At 43.7% G+C, this 19,712-nt stretch overlaps 2 protein-coding genes across 5 annotated transcripts in view; one reads left to right on the forward strand and one right to left on the reverse strand.

Annotated features, from left to right (window-relative positions):
- Nucleotides 1-19,712, reverse strand: part of KLHL17 (kelch like family member 17) — a 265,482-nt gene that overhangs the window by 196,966 nt on the left and 48,804 nt on the right. Inside the window, exon 1 of one of the 3 annotated variants that reach the window (XM_085609679.1) lies at nt 4,268-4,401. The exons of the other annotated variants lie outside the window; for them this stretch is intronic. The gene's annotated coding sequence lies outside the window, so the exon portion shown is untranslated. Of the gene's footprint in view, nt 1-4,267; nt 4,402-19,712 lie in introns of those variants that run through there. 3 annotated transcript variants of the gene reach the window in all.
- The window catches only part of NOC2L (NOC2 like nucleolar associated transcriptional repressor), a 487,814-nt gene continuing 473,020 nt past the window's right edge, over nt 4,919-19,712 (forward strand). For both annotated transcript variants that reach the window (XM_085609671.1, XM_085609674.1), the window contains exon 1: nt 4,919-5,060. In XM_085609671.1, coding sequence (XP_085465797.1) covers nt 4,934-5,060 — 127 coding nt within the window. In that variant the 5' untranslated portion in view covers nt 4,919-4,933. The remainder of the gene's footprint in view (nt 5,061-19,712) is intronic.

Genomic DNA, 19,712 nt, shown 5'->3' on the forward strand with positions numbered 1-19,712 from the left:
TACACTCCATACATGGTGGCATTTAATCGCGATAGATACAAGTTCTCATCGCACACATGCTGGGCCTCGTACCCATCCATGGTACGGCCGCCGCACCAGATTAGATATAAGAATAGCATTCAGTTCTTGTCCTGTATGGGATGCATCCCTATTCAGCGACTACGTAGTTTCAAGAGTCCAATGTATAAGTCCTTCTGTTATTTCCTTATGGACAGCCAAACAGACATAGTGGAATAAAAACAGTTAACCCCCAACAATCCCAACTCAGACCGCCGCTAGTGACAGTGTCCCCATTCCACCCCCCATCTTGTCTTCCCCAGTAACCTCCCCATGTATGTATCTGATCTATATAAATATATTCAAGGTAAGTCGTTTAGGCCTCAATATTTTGGGCACCATGATATTTATACCTGATATTTTGACATAAAAGCCAAACACTAGAAGTACATAATTCCAGGCAAGGGAAACAAACAGATTTTTAAGAAGGGGCAAAGAAGGCACCTCGACCAAGCGGGTCACACCTAAAAAGGCCTGTACCCCTAGACTACATAATCAATGACACTAACAGTTATTCTACCCACTGGGTGCCCTGGAGAGCCAATACCTCCGGTACCCCCCAGATTGTCTCCACCTAATGCTGGTCGGTGGATGTTGGGGTCCGAATCATTAGGTATTTGAGATTTGATGACACCCTTCAAATTGTCAGAGAACGCTCCAAGAGTTACGGGGAGTAGTGTGCTTCATTTCTCCAGGATGGGTGAGCATGTGCAGCTGGGCCTTAGGTCAGGCGCGCCCTCTTGTGCACGTTCGATTAGTTTATTTAGGCCTGCTATTTTCCTATCAATGCCTGCTACAAATATAGCCAGCGTGTTTAGTAAATTAATCTGCATGTCCATTTTAGCTGAATGGTAATTCATTAAGTCTACAGTTAGTTGAAAGCGTCTCAGTAGAGATGACCAAATGCCGCTGTGTTGTAAGTGTTCTTGTTCTTTCATTTAGTCCTGCTCGTTCCCAGATGCTGGTGGAGGATTTTTGTCATGAAAAGACTACAACAGATTCAGAACTCTGCTGCCAGACTACTCCTACATGTAAAGCCACAAGCCCACATCTCCCCTTCCTTGAAGGCGCTACATTGGTTACCGCTTGCCAGAAGATCCACATTCAAGCTGCTTTGTATCACCCAAAAAAACGATACATGGAACAGGGCCACTATTCAGCAGTAAAAAAATAAAAAAAAATCATCAAATACCTTCAAAGTAATCTCTGCTCTAGATTGGCACCACGCCTCAAAATCCTACCATCAATGGAAACAAATGACAGGTGGCACATCCTTCTCTTTTCAAGCAGCCAAACACTGGAACTCTTTAACTCCAAACATAAGATCTATGGCTAACCAGTGCTTAATTTGTAAAATATTAACTGCCAGGGCTCTGACTGGGAGGCCACTGCCGCTTGCATCACCTATCGCCCTTGTCATTGCTGCCAAAACAACTACTAATCATCTCTCTTCGAGTGTACATGCGACAGTTCAGATTATTCCAGGTTCCCAAAGCTAAAGGAATGTCTGGGGAGGCAGGTATTTGCAATTTTAATGTATATTGTATTGTTCTGCTCATCTCTAAAATAGATGAGCAGCGCCACCATGTGGTAGACTGTTCTATGTATGGTGTTGACAATTAGGTGCCGGTGCCGAGAACCAGAAACCAATTAAGTGCCGGTGCTTGGCACCGGAAAGCCCCGGCTCAAATTAAGCATTGCGGATAACTATCTTATCTTAAGAAGACTACTCAAGAGTTGCCTTCCCCACATAACCACCATACTCAAACACAAAGGTACAGCATATCCCTGTGTATATAAGCATTTATTTGGATTATATATATATGGATCTAGATATGTTTGTACAAATGTTAATTATATTTATAAATATGTAGATATTAGTTAGGTCTGCTTAACAAATGTACATATTACCTATGGTTATATTATTCTGTTTAACTTGTACGTAGGTTACTGCATAAATAAGTAAAGTTTTATCATAACTGCTTATCTACAATTGCTTCTCTATTGAATTATTAAAAAGGAAAAATATATAACACCAGATAAATTAGCTTAATGTACATCAACACTTGAAAATAACATCTGAGTTTATTAAATACAACCTACATCTAGATATATTACCTTCCTTCCATTTACCTATGTACCTTTATATTTATAACTCTACTTCAGCATCTCCAATGCACTACCCTATATATCACCCTATACCTCTGTCAATACATCCCCCTACATATATACCTTCCACATACTTCTGTATCTTTATATGTATTACTTTACTCCCAATTTAGCATCTCCAATGCACTAACCTATATCTCATCCTATACCCTTCTCAATATATCCTCTACCTCCACGCTGACTCATCCCAAACCCCATTCTACTACAATTATCCCCCCAAAAAACCCTTTCTAGAGTATTCCCTCTTCTACTGCTCCTTGCATCATCTCAAATCTTTTTTACTATTCAGGTCTACCAAACAAGCCTTTCTAAACTCTTTCTTCATGTATCCCTCCTAGAATTATCCAATACCTCATCTTTCTCCCTGACCCACTTCAAGAGACTCTTCCCCCTCCATCTCTCCTTTACTCACTCCAAACCTCTTCCTACTGCTATGATCTCCAAATAAACACTTCCTAGACCCTTCCCTCTTCTATCCCTGGACTATCCTTTTCAATCCAGCTGACAGACTTACATGCCCACCACTCAAATTAATTTATATTTCCCTACACTAATTCAGCACCAATTATTTTTGGGTTCGGGAGTAGCATGCTACTCGCCGAAAAGCACTTTGACATCTCGTCATGGGGTAGTAAGCACTATATAAATGCAATTACAATATAAATCTGCTACCCATGAGTACTACTTTGGTGCACTCTATCTTCTCCTGCAGAATCAGAATCGAGCTCTCGGTCATGGAAGCAATCTTCAACAAAAACAAGGAAAACATCTCAGAGGTCTTATGTTATGATTTCCCTGTGCAGAAAAAAACACCAGCTAAGCCAGAAATCACACCTGGAGATAGAGTGGCACAATGGGGCCATGCCAGGAAAACACGTTGAGAACATTCGACGCAACAGCCAATGACAGAATGAGCACAGACAAAAAATAATAATAATAATAATACGATAAATACAGATGGAAATGTAATAAAAAGAAACAGGAAACTCTATAGTCCATATCGCTACTTAAAACAAATTTTAAAAACATCTACAGCCTTAAGACAGTGATAGATTTTTTTTGTGTTGTCGAAAATTTTCTGCAGATGCAAAGACCATGTGAAATGCTCGTAGTGCCAAACGATATCCCTCCAAAGAGTGGCTGCAGATGCAACTACTCCTTTACTGAACACTTGCAGATGCAATATAGAAAGGTGCTAGTGCTCCTGAAACTTCTTACATTTCAGCAGTAGCCCCACTGCCCAGTCAAAAATCACCTGCATTTCAACCACCTAAAGCCCACTGTGAAAAGCACACGCCCAATCTAAAAATCAAGTGGTTTATGAGGAACCACAGGACCTCTGGAAGTTGAACCACCAGTTGTACTTGCATCAATAGGACAACCGGTTTCGAGATGTTGTCCATGAAAATGATTAGCCGTAACCCTGAGCCATTAGGAACGCTACCGCTGGCCACCACAGTGTTAACAAGCATTTGCGATGCAATAGGTCTCGCATTACTGAAAGTTTGAGCCATTGGAGCTGCATTATTGTTTGCAACGCCAATAGATCAAACTTTCAGTAATGCGAGATGGAAAGTCCTGTCAGCCCGGAGAATACCACTGTATAGTGAAATTACCAGCCTCGAGCAGACACATGCATTGCTGCAGGGTAGAGAAGAGAAAAATACAGGCTTCCATTGCTACTCATGTTGTAATCAGGCAGGCCAAAATAAATACAATCCTAAAACAGAAGACATGGAATGAAAAAAAAAATGAAAAATACCATGTTTGTTTAGGAAAACGAAAGAAACATACTGTGTGTTTCTAAAGCAAAGATGCCACCATATCTCATAAGAGCATTTCAGTTGCAAAGCCCAAAACCATTGCAATAAAAAATGAGACAGAGCTAATGCTTTTTTTTATTTTTTAAAAACCTATAAGTGGGCATTGTGCTCAAAGATATAGCGCAGCTCCTGGGTTGTAAATATAAAAAGCGGCCTCACGCTAAGACAAAGCGTGGCACCTGCGCACGGTAATTAAACAAGCAACAAAGCGCTCATACCGGATGTTATTATGCAAGACATCGGAGGGATTTGCTTGTTATTGGTGTGGGCACGCACAGAGTTGTGCAATAACATGTGAAGCTCTCCTTTTCTGTGCCCATCTCTAAGCACTGCTAGCTCCTCTTTGTGCCTGGCGCAGAAAGCTTAGGTGTGCCTGTCGGCTTTATGGCAGCAGCCCAGGTCGTCTCAAGCTTGAGACTTCAGTACAGTAAGTTAGCAGGCGAGTGGTAGGTGGCGATGAGCCCCTTAAGCTTTCGCCATGTTTGGACTCTAGAACAGCCCTCCTTCATCCGCCTGGCTGCGCTGCTGTGACGGCACAGGCCCGAGCCCGCTGGCTGATTTGAAGAGAGGCGGAGCCAGAGCAGAGATTGCGCGATGGAAAGGCAGAGGAAGAGTCTAGAAATAGGTCTACTGTGGTTTATTGATTTCACAAACCTTACGGTTGAATTCGGACTTAAAAATAGTAGTGCTTGTGGTAAGCACAAACTATGTTTAAAAAAAAAAAACGATCGCTAGCACTGCGCTAAGTAGGCGAAGCAAAGCCACTGGGCTCTGCACCGAAGACACGAGCAGTCTCTGCACTGAAGACACGGGCAGCCTGAAAAAAGCAGGCAGCGACTGTGCAGAAAGGAACATTCAAACAAAAGAGTTCTCCAAAACTACAGATGAAGAATGCAAGCGTAATTAAACTGTACTTGGCCGGTGCTCCTGAGCCTTTAAGGGAAGTGAGGTATCGGCTGCCTGAACGACTTAGGAGACAGCAAAGAAGAGCGACACAGGCGTGCACCAATGGTAAGCAGCAGGCAGGAATAAAGCCAGTTTATTGATTACAACAGGATTGCAGACAGCGCATGAGGGCTGGTTAGACTTGAATAAAAAAAAATGCCAGGGGTGTGATGACTGGCTGAACAGGAACCCCTTGAACTCCCACAGTTGGTCCTTACAAAAGAAGCTGGACAAACCTTTGTGTGTGTGTGGGGAGGGGGGGTGGGGAGACATAAACGGGTCCCAAAAGGTGCATATCGCTTGGGTAGATCCTTAACCTGTCCTTTTCAAGAATCCTCTTCTCATGGCAGATGGATTGCTTACATCTTGAATTGTATGTATACTAGACAACCATTAAAAGCAGCATTGGGGAAATGCACTTAACTTACCTGAGTTATGAAGCAACAACAAAAGGCGACTGCGGAATAGTGCCATAGGATTTTCATGAACATCATAATTAGTTTGATGTTGTATGACCATGTGGTCTGTAGTATTTTCAATGGTCTCATGGGCATAATAATGTATTTCGTTCTGTGGGCTACTATTGTTTAAAGTAGCAAATAAAGACTATTCGGACTACAACAACAAAAAGATGAGACACCAAACTATGGGCCTGAGGTACTGAAACAATAGCAAGTCGCAAAAGAGTTTGCAACAGCTAAATTGGGTGTTGTTGACCAATAAAGAATCGCTAATTGTTTATTTCCTAAAATTGCACGCCGTACTGAATGAAGCATTTGAGATTTTTTGATTTGTGCAGCAGAAGATAATGAATTGCCAACTGTGATAGCCAAATAGTGAATTGCTATTTCGATGTGCTAGGCATTCAGAAATAGGAAATAAAAAAAAAAAACAGCGTTTTGCATGTGGAGAAGACCATCAACTAGAAGCAGGTGGTAACCAGGCACAAAGTACCCACGGAGGCCCAAAATGCATTCCAGTCTTTCACAATGGCTGCACTTTAAACTTTAGTCAGGAGAATGCGGATTCTTGGGGCCCAAGAGAGGAGAAGGGAGAGGATTTCCAGACAGAGGGTGACTATTTGACTGAACAGATGAGGAGGTTTATGCAAATGATGGGTCTAGAAAAGGAGGTCATTCTTAGTTTAATTAATGACTTGGACCCTGTGTATGTAGGCTAAACAGAGTGGAGCAATTCCTACCCCATATTAAGGTTTTTTGTAATTTACACCTTTAAGCTTCTGGAAGCTACAAACACATAGTTGCATTAGGGATATCCCAGAGAGCCATAAACAGGGTTTTCGGAATTTTATTGATACAATGTTTCATAAGAATTAAATCAAATGATGTATTTTCAAGTACCTCTTCTGAATTGGACGCTACAAAAATTCAATTATATGCTGTAGATACAACGGTTGGATGTACAGATGGCACACATTCAACTATATCCAGCCTGTGAAACAAAGTACTTGTTTTGAATTAGAAAGAGTTACCATATCCAAGTAGTGTGCAGTGACAACACGCCTGATCACACACTTGTTTGGGCAATACACAGGGAGCACTCATGAAACTGGACTACAGGAGCCACTAGGAAGAGGAGAGCTTGGAGCCGGATGCTTGTTTGGCAAGTTATTTAAGTATAACCTTTCTGTTGAAATTTAATATCTCTAAAACAAGTTTGTTAAATTTCAGGTTACAGTGCATATGTACTAAGAACATGGATAATGACTCCATATTTATACGCCGAAAACCTAGAAAAAAAACTTTAAGAAAACAATCTCATCATCTAGATTTCTATGTGTACCTTTGTCGTCTAGTAGAATACCAAGTGCCCCTTCATGTCCTTCTCAATCTAGCTTCTAGTGCAACTCCAAGCAGTAGGCTCACCATAAGAAAATAATAAACACTGCTCTACTTGAGCCCTGCACAGTTTCTCCAATCAACTCTGCTGCACTAATTCCTGCACAAGCAGTTTGCATTCCCTCTACATTTTAAATTCAAATGTATTTATTTCATACATAGTTAATAAAACAATTACATGTGTTAATAAACAGAACATTAAATTACAGAATGTTACTTATTTGCTCAGCTCAATTTAAAATCAAACAAGTTTGTCCATATTGGATTCGAAATGTTGGATTAAATAAAGGAACGTTGTTAAAATCTGCATATGTACTTCCCATTTATTTTCTGCTCAGGGCATACATTTAATAAAACTTAGGTTTAGGATTATATTGTGGCCATTAACCGTTTGATCAGGGCTTGTCTTCAAGATCGAATACCCGTTTGATTTAGCAGCTGTCTTCGCAGGCCTCTCTCCTCTCTTTTGCTAATGCTGGACATATGCAGCCAACTGAATAATGGTCTTGGCAATTTGATTGCACAGTGTGCAGTTAATGGTGGACCTCTGCTTAATCGATGATGGTATGAAGTCTATTGTAGGGCGCCCTCTAAATCTGTATATCGTGCATTTCCTATATAGGGTTTGTTCTTTGGGCAAGGGTCCTTGCTACATCATCACTGTGATAGACTATGTCTTCCTGTATGTTAGCAGTTTTGCGACACTTGGTAGAAATGACTGTAGCCAACCTTTCAACAAAATGCCTAAATGGAGGCGATTGTTCGTGTGTCTCTGTTGATGCCTGCGTGCTGCAGAGTCCGGAGCCATTTGTGTGGACATATCCTTTAAAGCAATTATTAATCCTTCAAATCCAGATCGGATGGCTGCATTACCTAAAGAAATTGTTCTCTCTAATTTTGCTACCCATCTGCTCAATTCAGAGGTAAACATGTGCTGCATTCTTTACATTTTCAACAGGGATTGTTCAAATGCATGGCATTGTGCTGGAGTAGGGGAGGATTCCCATACTACTCTAATCCCTGACTTTACAGGAGGCCTTAAAGCCAGTATTTCTAAAACTGTAAGGGATGGTGTTGAGAAATTGCAGAATGGGCAATAGTTGAAGGTGGGTCCTCTAATGCAGGAGAGGTGTTTTGCCTGTTGGGTGGACTACCTGTCTCTGTAGGAATATTAATTTGCCGTGTCTGTAGTTGCTGCTTCTGTGTGACAGGAGGAATGACCAACATCCTCTATTTATTGTGGAGTTGTACTAGTAGGATGAACTGTTTTAAGTGAAACTATTGTTACAATATTTGTGTTTAAGATGTTTTTTTTCCTAAGTTGTCATTTCAAACATTTTGTTTATTATTAAAGTACCAGCTACATGTGAATCGCTTATGAAGTATTTACAATATATTTTACATAGGCCATCGAGTAACTTTTAGGTCTCACCTGAGATAGTACACAAGTGCTATTGCGCAGTCTCAGGTGGGACCTAAAAGTTGCTTGATGTCCTCTATAAAATAGATCTTGTAAATGTTTCATAAACTATTTACCTGTAGCTCTTACTTCCTTTTGCTTCGTCTCCCCCCCCCCCAAAAAAAAAAGATTTAAAAAAAGGGCTTTTAGCCTACCCATTACTTACCATTGGTTGGCTTCAATGTCACTCTTATTTCCTTGCTTCTCACTGATCAGCAAGTGTGTGAGCGTGTGTCAGATTTGGCTTTGTGTGTTTCTCTTTTCCTTCGAGCATGGACCAAGTACTGATTAAATGCCTTTATTAGAGTATTTTCGCTGCTCACACGGAGATTTATGTAAATGATATTCCTTCTTCCCTTGTCATTGATGCTTTTCCGGTCATCAGTTGGTTCTATGGTGGTTTCTGGGTTCTTAGATGCATTGGAACATCACTGCCTGGGAGGTGTCTTTAAAAAGGGGAGGAGGTTGTGGGGGGGAGGGGGGGGGGGATACCTGCCGCCTACAGGGGTTTCACTCCCTATCCAAATGACCATGTACATCTATGCAACTGAGTGGCAAATTAATTTGGGACAGACTCTACAGAGATTATGCAAAGCACAATAGAAAACACAATTTACAAAACACATTTTAGCTCTTAAGTAGGATAATATACATTTCACAAAGAGAGCATTTAATAAACCGACAAATAAGTAACTTATCCGGAGTTCGACAAAGTTTATGTTGGATTGAAGTAGTTCCCCTTATCTTCTGCTGGGCTTTACCGGAGAACCTGGGACAGTCGAGGCGGATTATGCCATTTCAAACTACATTTATCCGATATTAAATAATGAAGGCAAAAGGATAAATACAAATACTTTTACATGTCTTGATTAACAAGCGGTATTGTTTACATCCTTGTTTCCAAGAAATGTAGCACAGACTATTTCTTCTGTCCTAATTTCTAGTCTTTCATGACTTTCTCTTTTGACACGCCCGCTGTACAACATGGCTTAAAGTAAAGTTTTACAAGCATTTACAATGCAATGGTCTCGGCATTGGTAAAGTTAGAGCTGTTGGCATTGCTCATGACATTATTTTTGTTTATGTTTTTGTTTTTAAAACATTTAAAGAAACGGCATTGTTATTTACAATGTCAATAGCTTAATCACTCTCCAATGCGAGACCTATTGCATTTGCACCCACACACAGATTAAGCTATTGACATTGTAAATAACAATGCCGTTTCTTTACATGTTTTAAAAACATAAACAAAAATAATGTCATGAGCAATTCCAATAGCTCTAACTTTAACAATGCCGAGACCGTTGCATTGTAAATGCTTGTTTTGCGTGGGAGTGGGGGCTTGGTGAGGGGCAGCCTGCCTCTTAGAAAGCTCTTGGCACCAGGAACCGCCTCCTCCAAGGCACCGCCCCTCCTCACACGGTGAGGTTAGTTTATAAATTGGCAGGCATGCCTCTCCCCCCAGAAATAAAATCATGACAAGGAATATGCGCGCAATGACTGATGTAATTACCTCAGTTCTCTCAACAATGAAGGAGGGTACCCTAATGATTGCGAAAATGAATATTCATCCACTGTTTCGCTGCAACAGAAGGGGCTAGGAGGCTGTGTTACTCAGCCTACTGTTGTGAGGCAACTGGTGGCCGACCCTTGATGGAAGCTCCCGGCCCCGCCCCCTCGCAAGGCGTCACAAACGAACTTTGCTAAATACCCGCCCCCCACCCCATATGATCCCCCCACAGCACCGCCAGCGGGCAAGGTACGGTAAGAATAGCACAGTATGAAAGAACATCTGATGGACTCTTCCAAGCCACCTTAGTTTGAATTTTCTCAGTAGCAGCGTCATATAAAGTAAGTTCCTAGCAGCAAGGTTTATAAGAATACTAGTTCGAAGAAAGCTTCGCGTTTTTTTTTTTAATTGGTTCATCACGCTGTCATCCGCTCATAAACTTCTCGCATCTAGGAACGCAGTAACAATTCTGTTCCTCTAGTTACTTTTCCCCTTTCAGGATGGTGTTTTTCTAGATCCCCATCTCCAGTAGAATGTGAAATTCCCTTCACCCTACAGTTCCTGCTAAGAGGGTTCCAAAAACAGTTTGCTTTGACTATTTTAAGAGCTCAGTGGGCAGCCATTAGAGAGTTTAGAGAGCCATGGGGTACTTCTAGCAAGGATTTGATTTAGTGGTCAGACTACTGGAAAATGTAGCTACTTCGAGGCCTAGACCTACAGCTCCACTGTGGAATCTGCCGCAAGTCGTGACAGCCTTGCAGGGTATCCTTTTTAAGCCATTAATAGCCAATGATCTAAAATGTTTATCATTAAAGGTGCATTTTAGAGGCCATTGCTTTGGCTACATGGATTGACGAATTTAGAGCCTTAATGTGTAAACCACCATTTCTGAAAATCCTCGAACCTGGGGTTTTGTTTAGACATAATCGAGCTTGTCTTCCCAAGGTAGATTTGAAGATGCATAGGGAGCAAGAAATCTTATTGCCTGTGTTTTTCCACCTCCTTTTTCTAAGGAGGAGGAACAGATGCTATTTACCTTCAGTGCTGTGAGGGGTATGGGAAATCAAAGCAAGCTGTACATTTTGGTGGTGTTAACTAGGATCTAAAGCTTTCTAACCTTACTTTGAGTTGCTGTATTACGACAACTATTGTACTGGCATATTCTCTGTCTAATGTACCCTTACCTGAAGGAATACAGTAAATGTCCACTAGAGGGGTGGCAACCTCTTGGGATGATGCACAAGGGCCCCCTTTGTCTCAAACTGTTAGAACAGCAATTGAGCTTAATTAAGCACTACCAAAATTTGTATACAGTGATGGAAAAATCTTTTGGGGTAAAATGTGTTAAATGCATTGTTTGCCACATAAATTTAAGACGTCTTTTGTGCACGAATTAAAACAAGCATTGGCATAGCCAATAGGTCTAAAATCGAAACAAATTAGAGAATGACAAAAGCAACAGGTGCGTTATAACTTTTTATGTCTCTTTATAAAACAATATAAAAGGTAGCGTCTCATATACGCAACGAATTGTTCCACTCACAAAAAAAGAGTCACTTAAAGAGAAATATCAGAGAGGAGCATTGCAAGTGTGACATGTCACATAGAAGCATACTGAACACTGACTTGGCAGCCATGATTCTCTTTGAATAACTGTTCTCAGAGCGACTTAAGCTTCCGATGCTACTGCCAATTTGTCATGTGCTCTCAGCGTTATTAAATGTATAAACCTTTGGCGCTCTCAAAAGCCAACCGATTAACTTCAATAGTTCCATGTATTCTACCTTCAGAGATTTAGCTAATGCTTCACTTCAGAGCTAGCATACCCAGCTTGTAAACATCCTTTCCCCGTTTCAGTTTTCATTTCCCCATTAACTCCATTTATTACACCTGTCGCCCGGTTTCACAGTCACACGAATATTTACCGTATCAAAAAGGAGGTTCCAGGACAAAAGCCTTACCTCCCACCTCCTGACACCGAAGCGAATAGCCGGATTGCCTTCTTTTGGCAGTTTTGCGTTCTCCTCCAAAAGCTTCCCCTTCACCATGTATAGGACTCCAACCAATTATCAAGGCACTGCGGATTGCTAATACGGATTGCCAAACGAAAAGGCGTTACTAAGAGGACATGCGTAACACAAAAACTGCAATTGGTTAAAAAATATGACTCCTATGAGCGAGACAGGCTTAATACCCGGAAGAAAAATTCTTCCCGATCCGGAAGTGATAGTCCAGATGTTCCGTACATAGTTCCCCGGTCCCTGTTTATCTACATGGACTGCAGGGAGGGGGCGGAATGTTTTGACTGCTGCGGAAACCAAAGGAGGACTACATTACACAAGTTCTTCAATACAAAACAGAAGCGGCGGCCATTTGAGAATGATGTTATTGAGCAGGCTTCGTAACCGCCACTCGAAGGAAATTCAAATGTAAAACAACGTGTCGGACATACTATTAGTGTCATAGATATTTATAATGCACGAGTTTGTAAAACTGTGAAGATGGGGTCCATATTCAAAGTGTAGAAATTAAAAATGAAACTAACGTCATAAACTAAATAGTGAAATGATCTGGACAGTAGTAATGACCCCTTTTAATTAGTGAAATTCCTGACCCCATACCCTTAACATACAGATGAATATAAATTATTTCAAGGTGGCTACCACGCTTCACCAAGGTACAATAAAGCCGTATTTCTCTTCTACCCCTGGTTTGCTATGGCCTTGACGGACGGGCCTCTTTCGTGCGTCCTGATGGTGGAGTAACGTAGGGCCTGACGCCATACAGCTGACAGGCCAGGTCTGTTGCTCCTGGGCTGGCTCAAGGGACAGTGGAGGGGAACTGCGCGTCACTACGGGTGGCCAGGAGAGAACTACCTGGGTGTCGACGTTACGCAACTGCGAGGCCCTAGTGGGCCATGGCCTCCTGTCGGGGCTCGAGCGCGGCCCGTATCCTCCGCTCTTCACTTGTCCCAACGCAGAGAGGTGATGTGGGCATCTAGGGACACGAGTCCCGTAATATATTTATTATGTTTTATTATACTAATAGCGCTGCCAACCTACGGAGGACCTCCTAGGAGTTTGCATGTGTAGAGGGAGGGCTGGTAGGGCAATAATGCTAAGGGCTCAGGTAGAGTTTATGCCAGTCTAATGTTTTCGAAGGAAGACAAGTGTTAAGGAGTGCCTAGAATACCTATGCAAATTGTTGAAGGAAGTCACTGCCTGAATCTAAATTGCGAAAACAAAGATTTCTTCGCTTCGAACTGATACTATAGTAATTATATGTCGTACTTGACAAAACTTTAAATGTTATCATGAGGGCCGCGAACTGGAACAGAAAACGGGCGCAGGCACCGAAGTAAAAGTGACCCCATTAACTAATCCGACAGCAACAAAAAAAACAAGCCGAGGGCACCGGAAGACACCACCGCCTTTCTCCGAGGCACAGCAGAAAATGCCTCGGAGAAAGGGAGCGTCCTTTTCGGATTTGGGGGCGTGTTTTGCTGTTGTCTCCTCCCTGAGACTTCTCGCAAAAAACACGCCCCCCGATCCGAAAAGGACGGGGCATAATCGGAGTGACTGGACCTCTTCTCCAGTGGCTGGCCAGCATTTAAGAGGCCAGCCAATGGAGAACAGGAGAGAAGAGGGGCGGGTGCAAGCCCCTCTTCTTAAAGTCATTAAATCTCGCGAGCGAGACTGCGCAAGCGCAGCCATCGCTAGCCGAGACCTAAAAAGCGCTATGACGCAGCATGGTCCATCATATCCTTAGCCCTCAAGTACTCTCTCTGTTAACTATGCAGAGCTGAAATAAAGACAGGTTAAACAAGCATTGGCATAGCCAATAGGTCTCGCCTCTTGGACCTGATAAGTGTTTAGACATGCAACATATTATCCTGGGTACTGACCTGCCAGGTAGTGGCAGTCCCGAGGTGACAAGCCTGAACTGAATTACAAACATGCTAACAGATACGAATCAGGCAGGAGACTCCTTTATTTTTTAAATCTCACACTTTGCTGTTCTGATATGTATGGAATTAAAACCTGCAAGAGTGAGATAAAGAGACAGGAAGTGGAAGAAAGAGTCTATAATGTGTAATCAAGACTAGGCAGTATGCCTTTGCAGAGTCTTAAAAGGTGAACAGATGCCCTGTTCTTTGTCTGGGAAAGGTGGGAGTGGGGAGGAGGGGGAACCAGAAATCCTACACCGGGCAGCTGCAGGAGTTATTTGAATACTGTCAAGAATTCCTGTCATGCGAGGGGAGGAAAACGGTAACCAGCGAAAACGGACTACATCTCCCAGGATGCTTAGCGGTTGAGAGGTTCTGTAAACAGGAGAGCTGTTACATAACTCAAGGAAAACACGCCCTTATGTAAAACAGGAGAGCTGTTACATAACTCAAGGAAAACACGCCCTTATGTAAACAGGAGAGCTGTTACATAACTCAAGGAAAACACGCCCTTATGTAAACAGGAGAGCTGTTACATAACTCAAGGAAAACACGCCCTTATGTAAACAGGAGAGCTGTTACATAACTCAAGGAAAACAACGCCCTATAAAGGGAGGAACCGGGAGGTACAACGCTGTCGGATATTGTGTTCACAACCGACGTACCTGCTTAGTGAAGAGCAGTGTTCCGGAGTGGTGCTCCAGTAAGGCAAGAACGGAGGTAGGTCGAGTCGTTACTCCCTGGGCCGTGTCTTGCCCCATCGTCACCTGTGAAGGACCCGGAAGCTCTACCGGATAACCATTGAGCTTCGCTTTTTGACTCGGCTGAGTCAAAGCGCAGTGGCGCTTTTGCTGGTTGGAGTCGTAACTCCCAGCCCGACCAGAGATACAGGGACTGCCAGCTGTAACGCACACCAGGAGGTGTTTGCCGCGTTACAGACTCGGAAGTCCACAGGATCGATCGAGCGGCTGCTCTCGGTTCAGTCTTCTTTGCTTGTGATTGGGGTATCGGTGACGCATCACCAGGAGGTGACTCCGCGTCCCGGTGCAGTCTGAGGAAGAGGTTGAGCGGCTGCTCCCTTCAGGTAGAGACCCCGGCTGGGTGTTTCCCTGACTCCTCGATTCTCCCCAACACTCTTCGTGCCCCTCACAGCCTACCGATTGGCATTGTCGGCCATTTCATTTCTGCCCTCTGTTGGCATACGCCGGGATCGGCGTATAGGCAGAGGACGGTTAGGACCATCCGTGCTGTGGGCTGGTAACGTACTTAGCCTGGAGGATTCCAGTGACTATAACCTTTGTTTATTCCTTGTATTATTTTTGCCTTCATTAAAATAACTAAACCTTCACAAGTGGTTGCGTTCTCATTATCGTGTCTGTTAAACGATCCTGAGACGTTCAGGGCGTTACAAATACAGGTGTTTACTACGGGTTAGAGATCAGCTTTGTTTGCATGGCACGTGTGTAGGGTGGAAGTGCCCTCTGTGGAATGAAGCCCGGCTAGAAAAACGCCCCAACAGGAACCTTCCTCTGGGGACTGAGGCTGAAACCAAGCAGGGCCCCAGGGTTCAGGCCATGTGCATAAGAAGGGAGCTGCAAGCAGGAAATGACACCACCAAACAATAGCAAGCATTGGCAAAGCCAGAAGGTTTCACCTATGCCAAATCTATTGGCTTTGTCAATGTGTTTTACGTCACACAACAGTTGAGCCTCTGTGCACCTGCACCTTACCCCTCTCTACTATAGTCAGGCTCTATCTTCCCAGATCATGAAACTGCCCTCCCAACCCCTCCCCCCACCTTTGCAAACTTACCTGGTGCACACGCTTCGCCGTATTCGGAGCATTAGGTGCGCTGCGGTCACAGGGCTGTGCTTCGAAGCGCCATGAAGCTGCAGGCCCCACCTGCAGCGCTGTTTCCAGTATGCCTCTCCCCGCATTGGAAAAGGGGCAGGTCATTTCACTTTTTTTGTTGTTGCAGATTTATTTAGCGCAAACTCGACCCGAAGGTTTTTGAGCGCTTTAAATGAGCACCAGTTACGTTACACAAGGACACACGGACACTTTAATGAGCCTGTGCACATCCAAAGGATTCTGGGAAAGGTTGCGTGCGGTGGCCACATACCCTCCATCCGCTGCTGGGGCAGAGAAACATGTAAATGTGGGGCACTGCAGGAGACGAACATGTATAACCAAAGGTGGCCATCCCTCCTGTGACGACTGTCTGTAGAAAAACACCCAGAGGAGCGGAGCAAAGAGAAGCCATTGAGTGTTTCCAAAAATGTCTGCCATCCCAAAACTTTCACTCCAGTCCCCCTGGCATCATCGAATGGTTTGTACCTACATTTCGACTTGTTAGGTGCGCAGCACCATCCATGGAGGGTGCATGGGTCACTGGGCATTGGGCACCACACACAGCAGGAAGGGCTTCGATGGCACCGGCTGCCCGGGTTCAAAGAAAGGGGTCAAGTGGAAATAAATCCGCGTTTAGCAGCATTGAAGGCCCCCAGGCCGAGCCCTCCTTGCAAGGACTGAAACCGAGAGGACAGATGTAATCTGGGGCAGGGACTCACAAACAGCCAGGCCGGGGTTTAAATATATCAGCGACAAAAATCTAGACAGGTCAGCGCAGCAGTCATGGTGGGAAACAAACTGAAGCTATGAATGATATTAAAACAGCAGATAAGAGCAGGTAAATGTATCACTGTGACACAATCTATTCATTTAAATGAGCGCTCGCCTCGCTAGCTCCTGGAGTCACTCATCACTCAGCTCTTACATTCAGTGTGTTAGTACACTCACAATCTACAGTGAGTTCATGTCAACAAAGAGGCGTCACTTGAGCTTGGGGCAGTAAAACACCAACCTCCAGCAAACCGTGTCTTAAAAAGCAAACTACTCAACTACGTCACAGTTTAAAAACAATATACCTTCTAGAGACAATGGCAGGCTGGGCAAATACGCCTCTGATCTCCACGCATGCTTTGAACAGCTGGCAACAGATGTGCCCAGCTGGAGTTATTTCCACAATCGCCTGACAAATGTGGTTTTGTGGTGGATACTGAGGACGCCTGTGTGCGGGAGTGGAGCAGGTGAGGTCCTCAAATAAAGCCTTATGATAACTGAAGCTGATCATGGGATTTTCTTCATAACAAGGTCACCGAACTCTCTTTCTCTAGTAAAAACATGCTTTTTAAAGAAGGACCAAACAACGGGCAGTAAACAGAAGAGAGCGAGACCTTGAAAGGGCCACGAAGACCTCACATTACAATTAACTCTGGGCTTCAGGGAGCTAGCAGGGCCCTCTGTTTTGTACTATGTGGACTGCTTGACTCACAGTAACAAAAGCCTTGCTGTCTTCAACTAAAATGACAGTAATATTAATATCCCAGGCTTTAGTTGTGGTGGAAATTTAATGAAACTAGAGCGCCGACTGTGAAGCCTTCGAGTCTCGGTAGGAGGCGGTTGTGCAACTGGTGCTCATGTAAAGCGCCTCGATACTTCGGTGGAGTTGGCGCTATAAAAGCACATGCACTGGTATGGAGTGTGGGGAGAAGGACTTAAAATAGGAGGAGGAGGAGGTCAAAGACAGAGCTGCACACATAACATGCGTGACAAACGCTTGAGCACAAAGGAGTGCCATAAAAGACAAGGAAAAAGAGGAGAGGTGGGGACGGGAATACGGAGACAAGGAGGCACTGCAGCTGCCGCCCTGCGCGCCGCTGCTTGCTCCTGCGGGCAAAACTCTGTGGGAGTGAACCTTTTCAGAAGAGGTGGGACATGCACCCACCTTTAGCCATTTGCAGGCTATGATAGGAAAATGACACGCAAATGCCAACCCAATGTGTGGGGGGGTGGGAGTCAGACCCACACAGAGTAGTTACAAGAAACCTCGTAGAGCAGCGCATGCACGCTGCGCAGGCTCGACCTAAAAAAGGATGAAAAAAACCTGTAAAATACTATCAGTGGTTACAGAAAACAATGCAGTGATTCTCAATGTATGGGGGTCCTCTTGTCCTTAACATGTGGCCCCCAGGTCAAGAGCAGTACTGGGCTTCTGTTTACTGACTCAGTACTAACATTAATAAGCATTTGCAATGCAATAGGTCTCGCATTTGCAAGAGTTTGAGCTATTGGCATTGTAAATGACAATGCCTTTTATGTATATGTTGTTTTTGAAAACAGAAAAATAGGCATTTTCATTTACAATGCCAATGGCTCCAACTTTTGCAAATGTGAGACATATTGCATTGCAAATGCTTGCTCATTAAGCTCTGGATGCAGGGCCATCAAAACCCTGCAGAGTGCTCTGAAAGCAAGAAAGCGCTTGAAATGGGATGCAAGGGTACTGATTTTCAGATCGTCCTCTATCACAAAGCACTCCAAAGTCATTAGCATAATATTCCTCTGAGGGCACTTTCACAGCACTCTGCAGCTCTCGGAGCATTTTCACAGCACTCTGCAGCTCTCGGAGCACTTTCACAGCACTCTGCACGCCTCAGAGCACTTTCACAGCACTCTGCACGCCTCAGAGCACTTTCACAGCACTCTGCGCCTTTCATAGCACTTTCACAGCATGCACTCTGCAGCTGCCAGGGCACTTTCACAGCACTCTGCACCCCTCAGATCACATTCAGAGCACTCTGCACCTCTCAGGTCACTTTTACAGCACTCTGCGCCTTTCATAGCACTTTCACAGTACTCTGCACCTCTCAGGTCACTTTTACAGCACTCTGTGCCTTTCATAGCACTCTCACAGCATTCTGCACCTCTCAGAGTACTTTCACAGCATTCTGCATGACCTTCTCTATTGTGTGTTTATTTATTTATGCTTTTTTATATAGCGCGGACATTACACAGAGGTGACAGACTGCTTTGCAATAGAGCAAAAGAACGTTACATGAGAAATTTAGAGTAACATGGTAGTAGGTGACAATACGTATAGCTACTACGGTTACTCATGGTGGGAGTTACGTATTTACAAATAGCATATTCCTTACAAATTACATATTTTTAAAAGTTTAAGCGATTAGATTTACATAAATACATATTTCATATTTACAGGGTTGAAGCAAAAAGGTTGTTATCGCTCTCGAGGGTGTCATGTAACAGTCAGGATCAGGCCATTAAATGTGATGGCATATGCCACGTGGGGAGCTTGGTGAGGAGTGTTATTGTTATTGCCCTATCTGCCAAACAACTTCAGTGCTAGATAGTACCTCTTCTGCTGTGAGCGAGGCGGGAGAGGGATAGCTCAACGCCGAAGAGGGTAGTGGGACCCACGTGAATGCTTGACTCCTTTTTTCAATCGAGGGTCCATGAGACCCTCGAGCTGAGCCACAAATCTGGCTTGAGCCTTCTGTGACTTACCCACCTCCTCTTAAAATCGAGACCCTCCTCTAAAAGAGCTCTTCCAGTTTGGCTAGTATTGCTGTGTGCCCATTTTATTCAGTTTTTTCTAAATGTTGCCATCTTGGTAAACTTTATGAAGAGCGCATGATTCCCAAAAAATCTGCTGGAAATGTAGGCTTCAGAAAAGAAAGAAACTGCAAAAACTCATTTTTGCTGGAGGCATCTGACACAAAAAAACGTTGTAGTGGGAAAAATGACCAACCGAAAATGTCTTTCCAAGAAATTTCGTGAAGATGGGCGAAATCACAAGCTGTGCGGCTTCACCAGCTGATGATGCTGTCATGGAGAGCAGGGATTCAATTCATATACTGGCTTCCTGGTTGGGGGTTTCCTGTTACTTCTTCTGTTACTCTCCTCTAAGGTGATGTGCATCATTAGAATGTGGACGTGCTGCATTCAAATGTATATTGGTATAGTGTGCTCTGTTTGGTGGACGTTTGAATTTTTTTGGTCTGGTGTCATAGCTTCATCTGTCTGATAGAGCTGTGGAAAGAATAAAGGCTAACATAAGAAGGGAGGGCTGCTTTTTCTTGTT

This window comes from Triturus cristatus, chromosome 1_2 (assembly GCF_964204655.1).
Source record: "Triturus cristatus chromosome 1_2, aTriCri1.1, whole genome shotgun sequence".
NCBI lineage: Eukaryota > Metazoa > Chordata > Amphibia > Caudata > Salamandridae > Triturus > Triturus cristatus.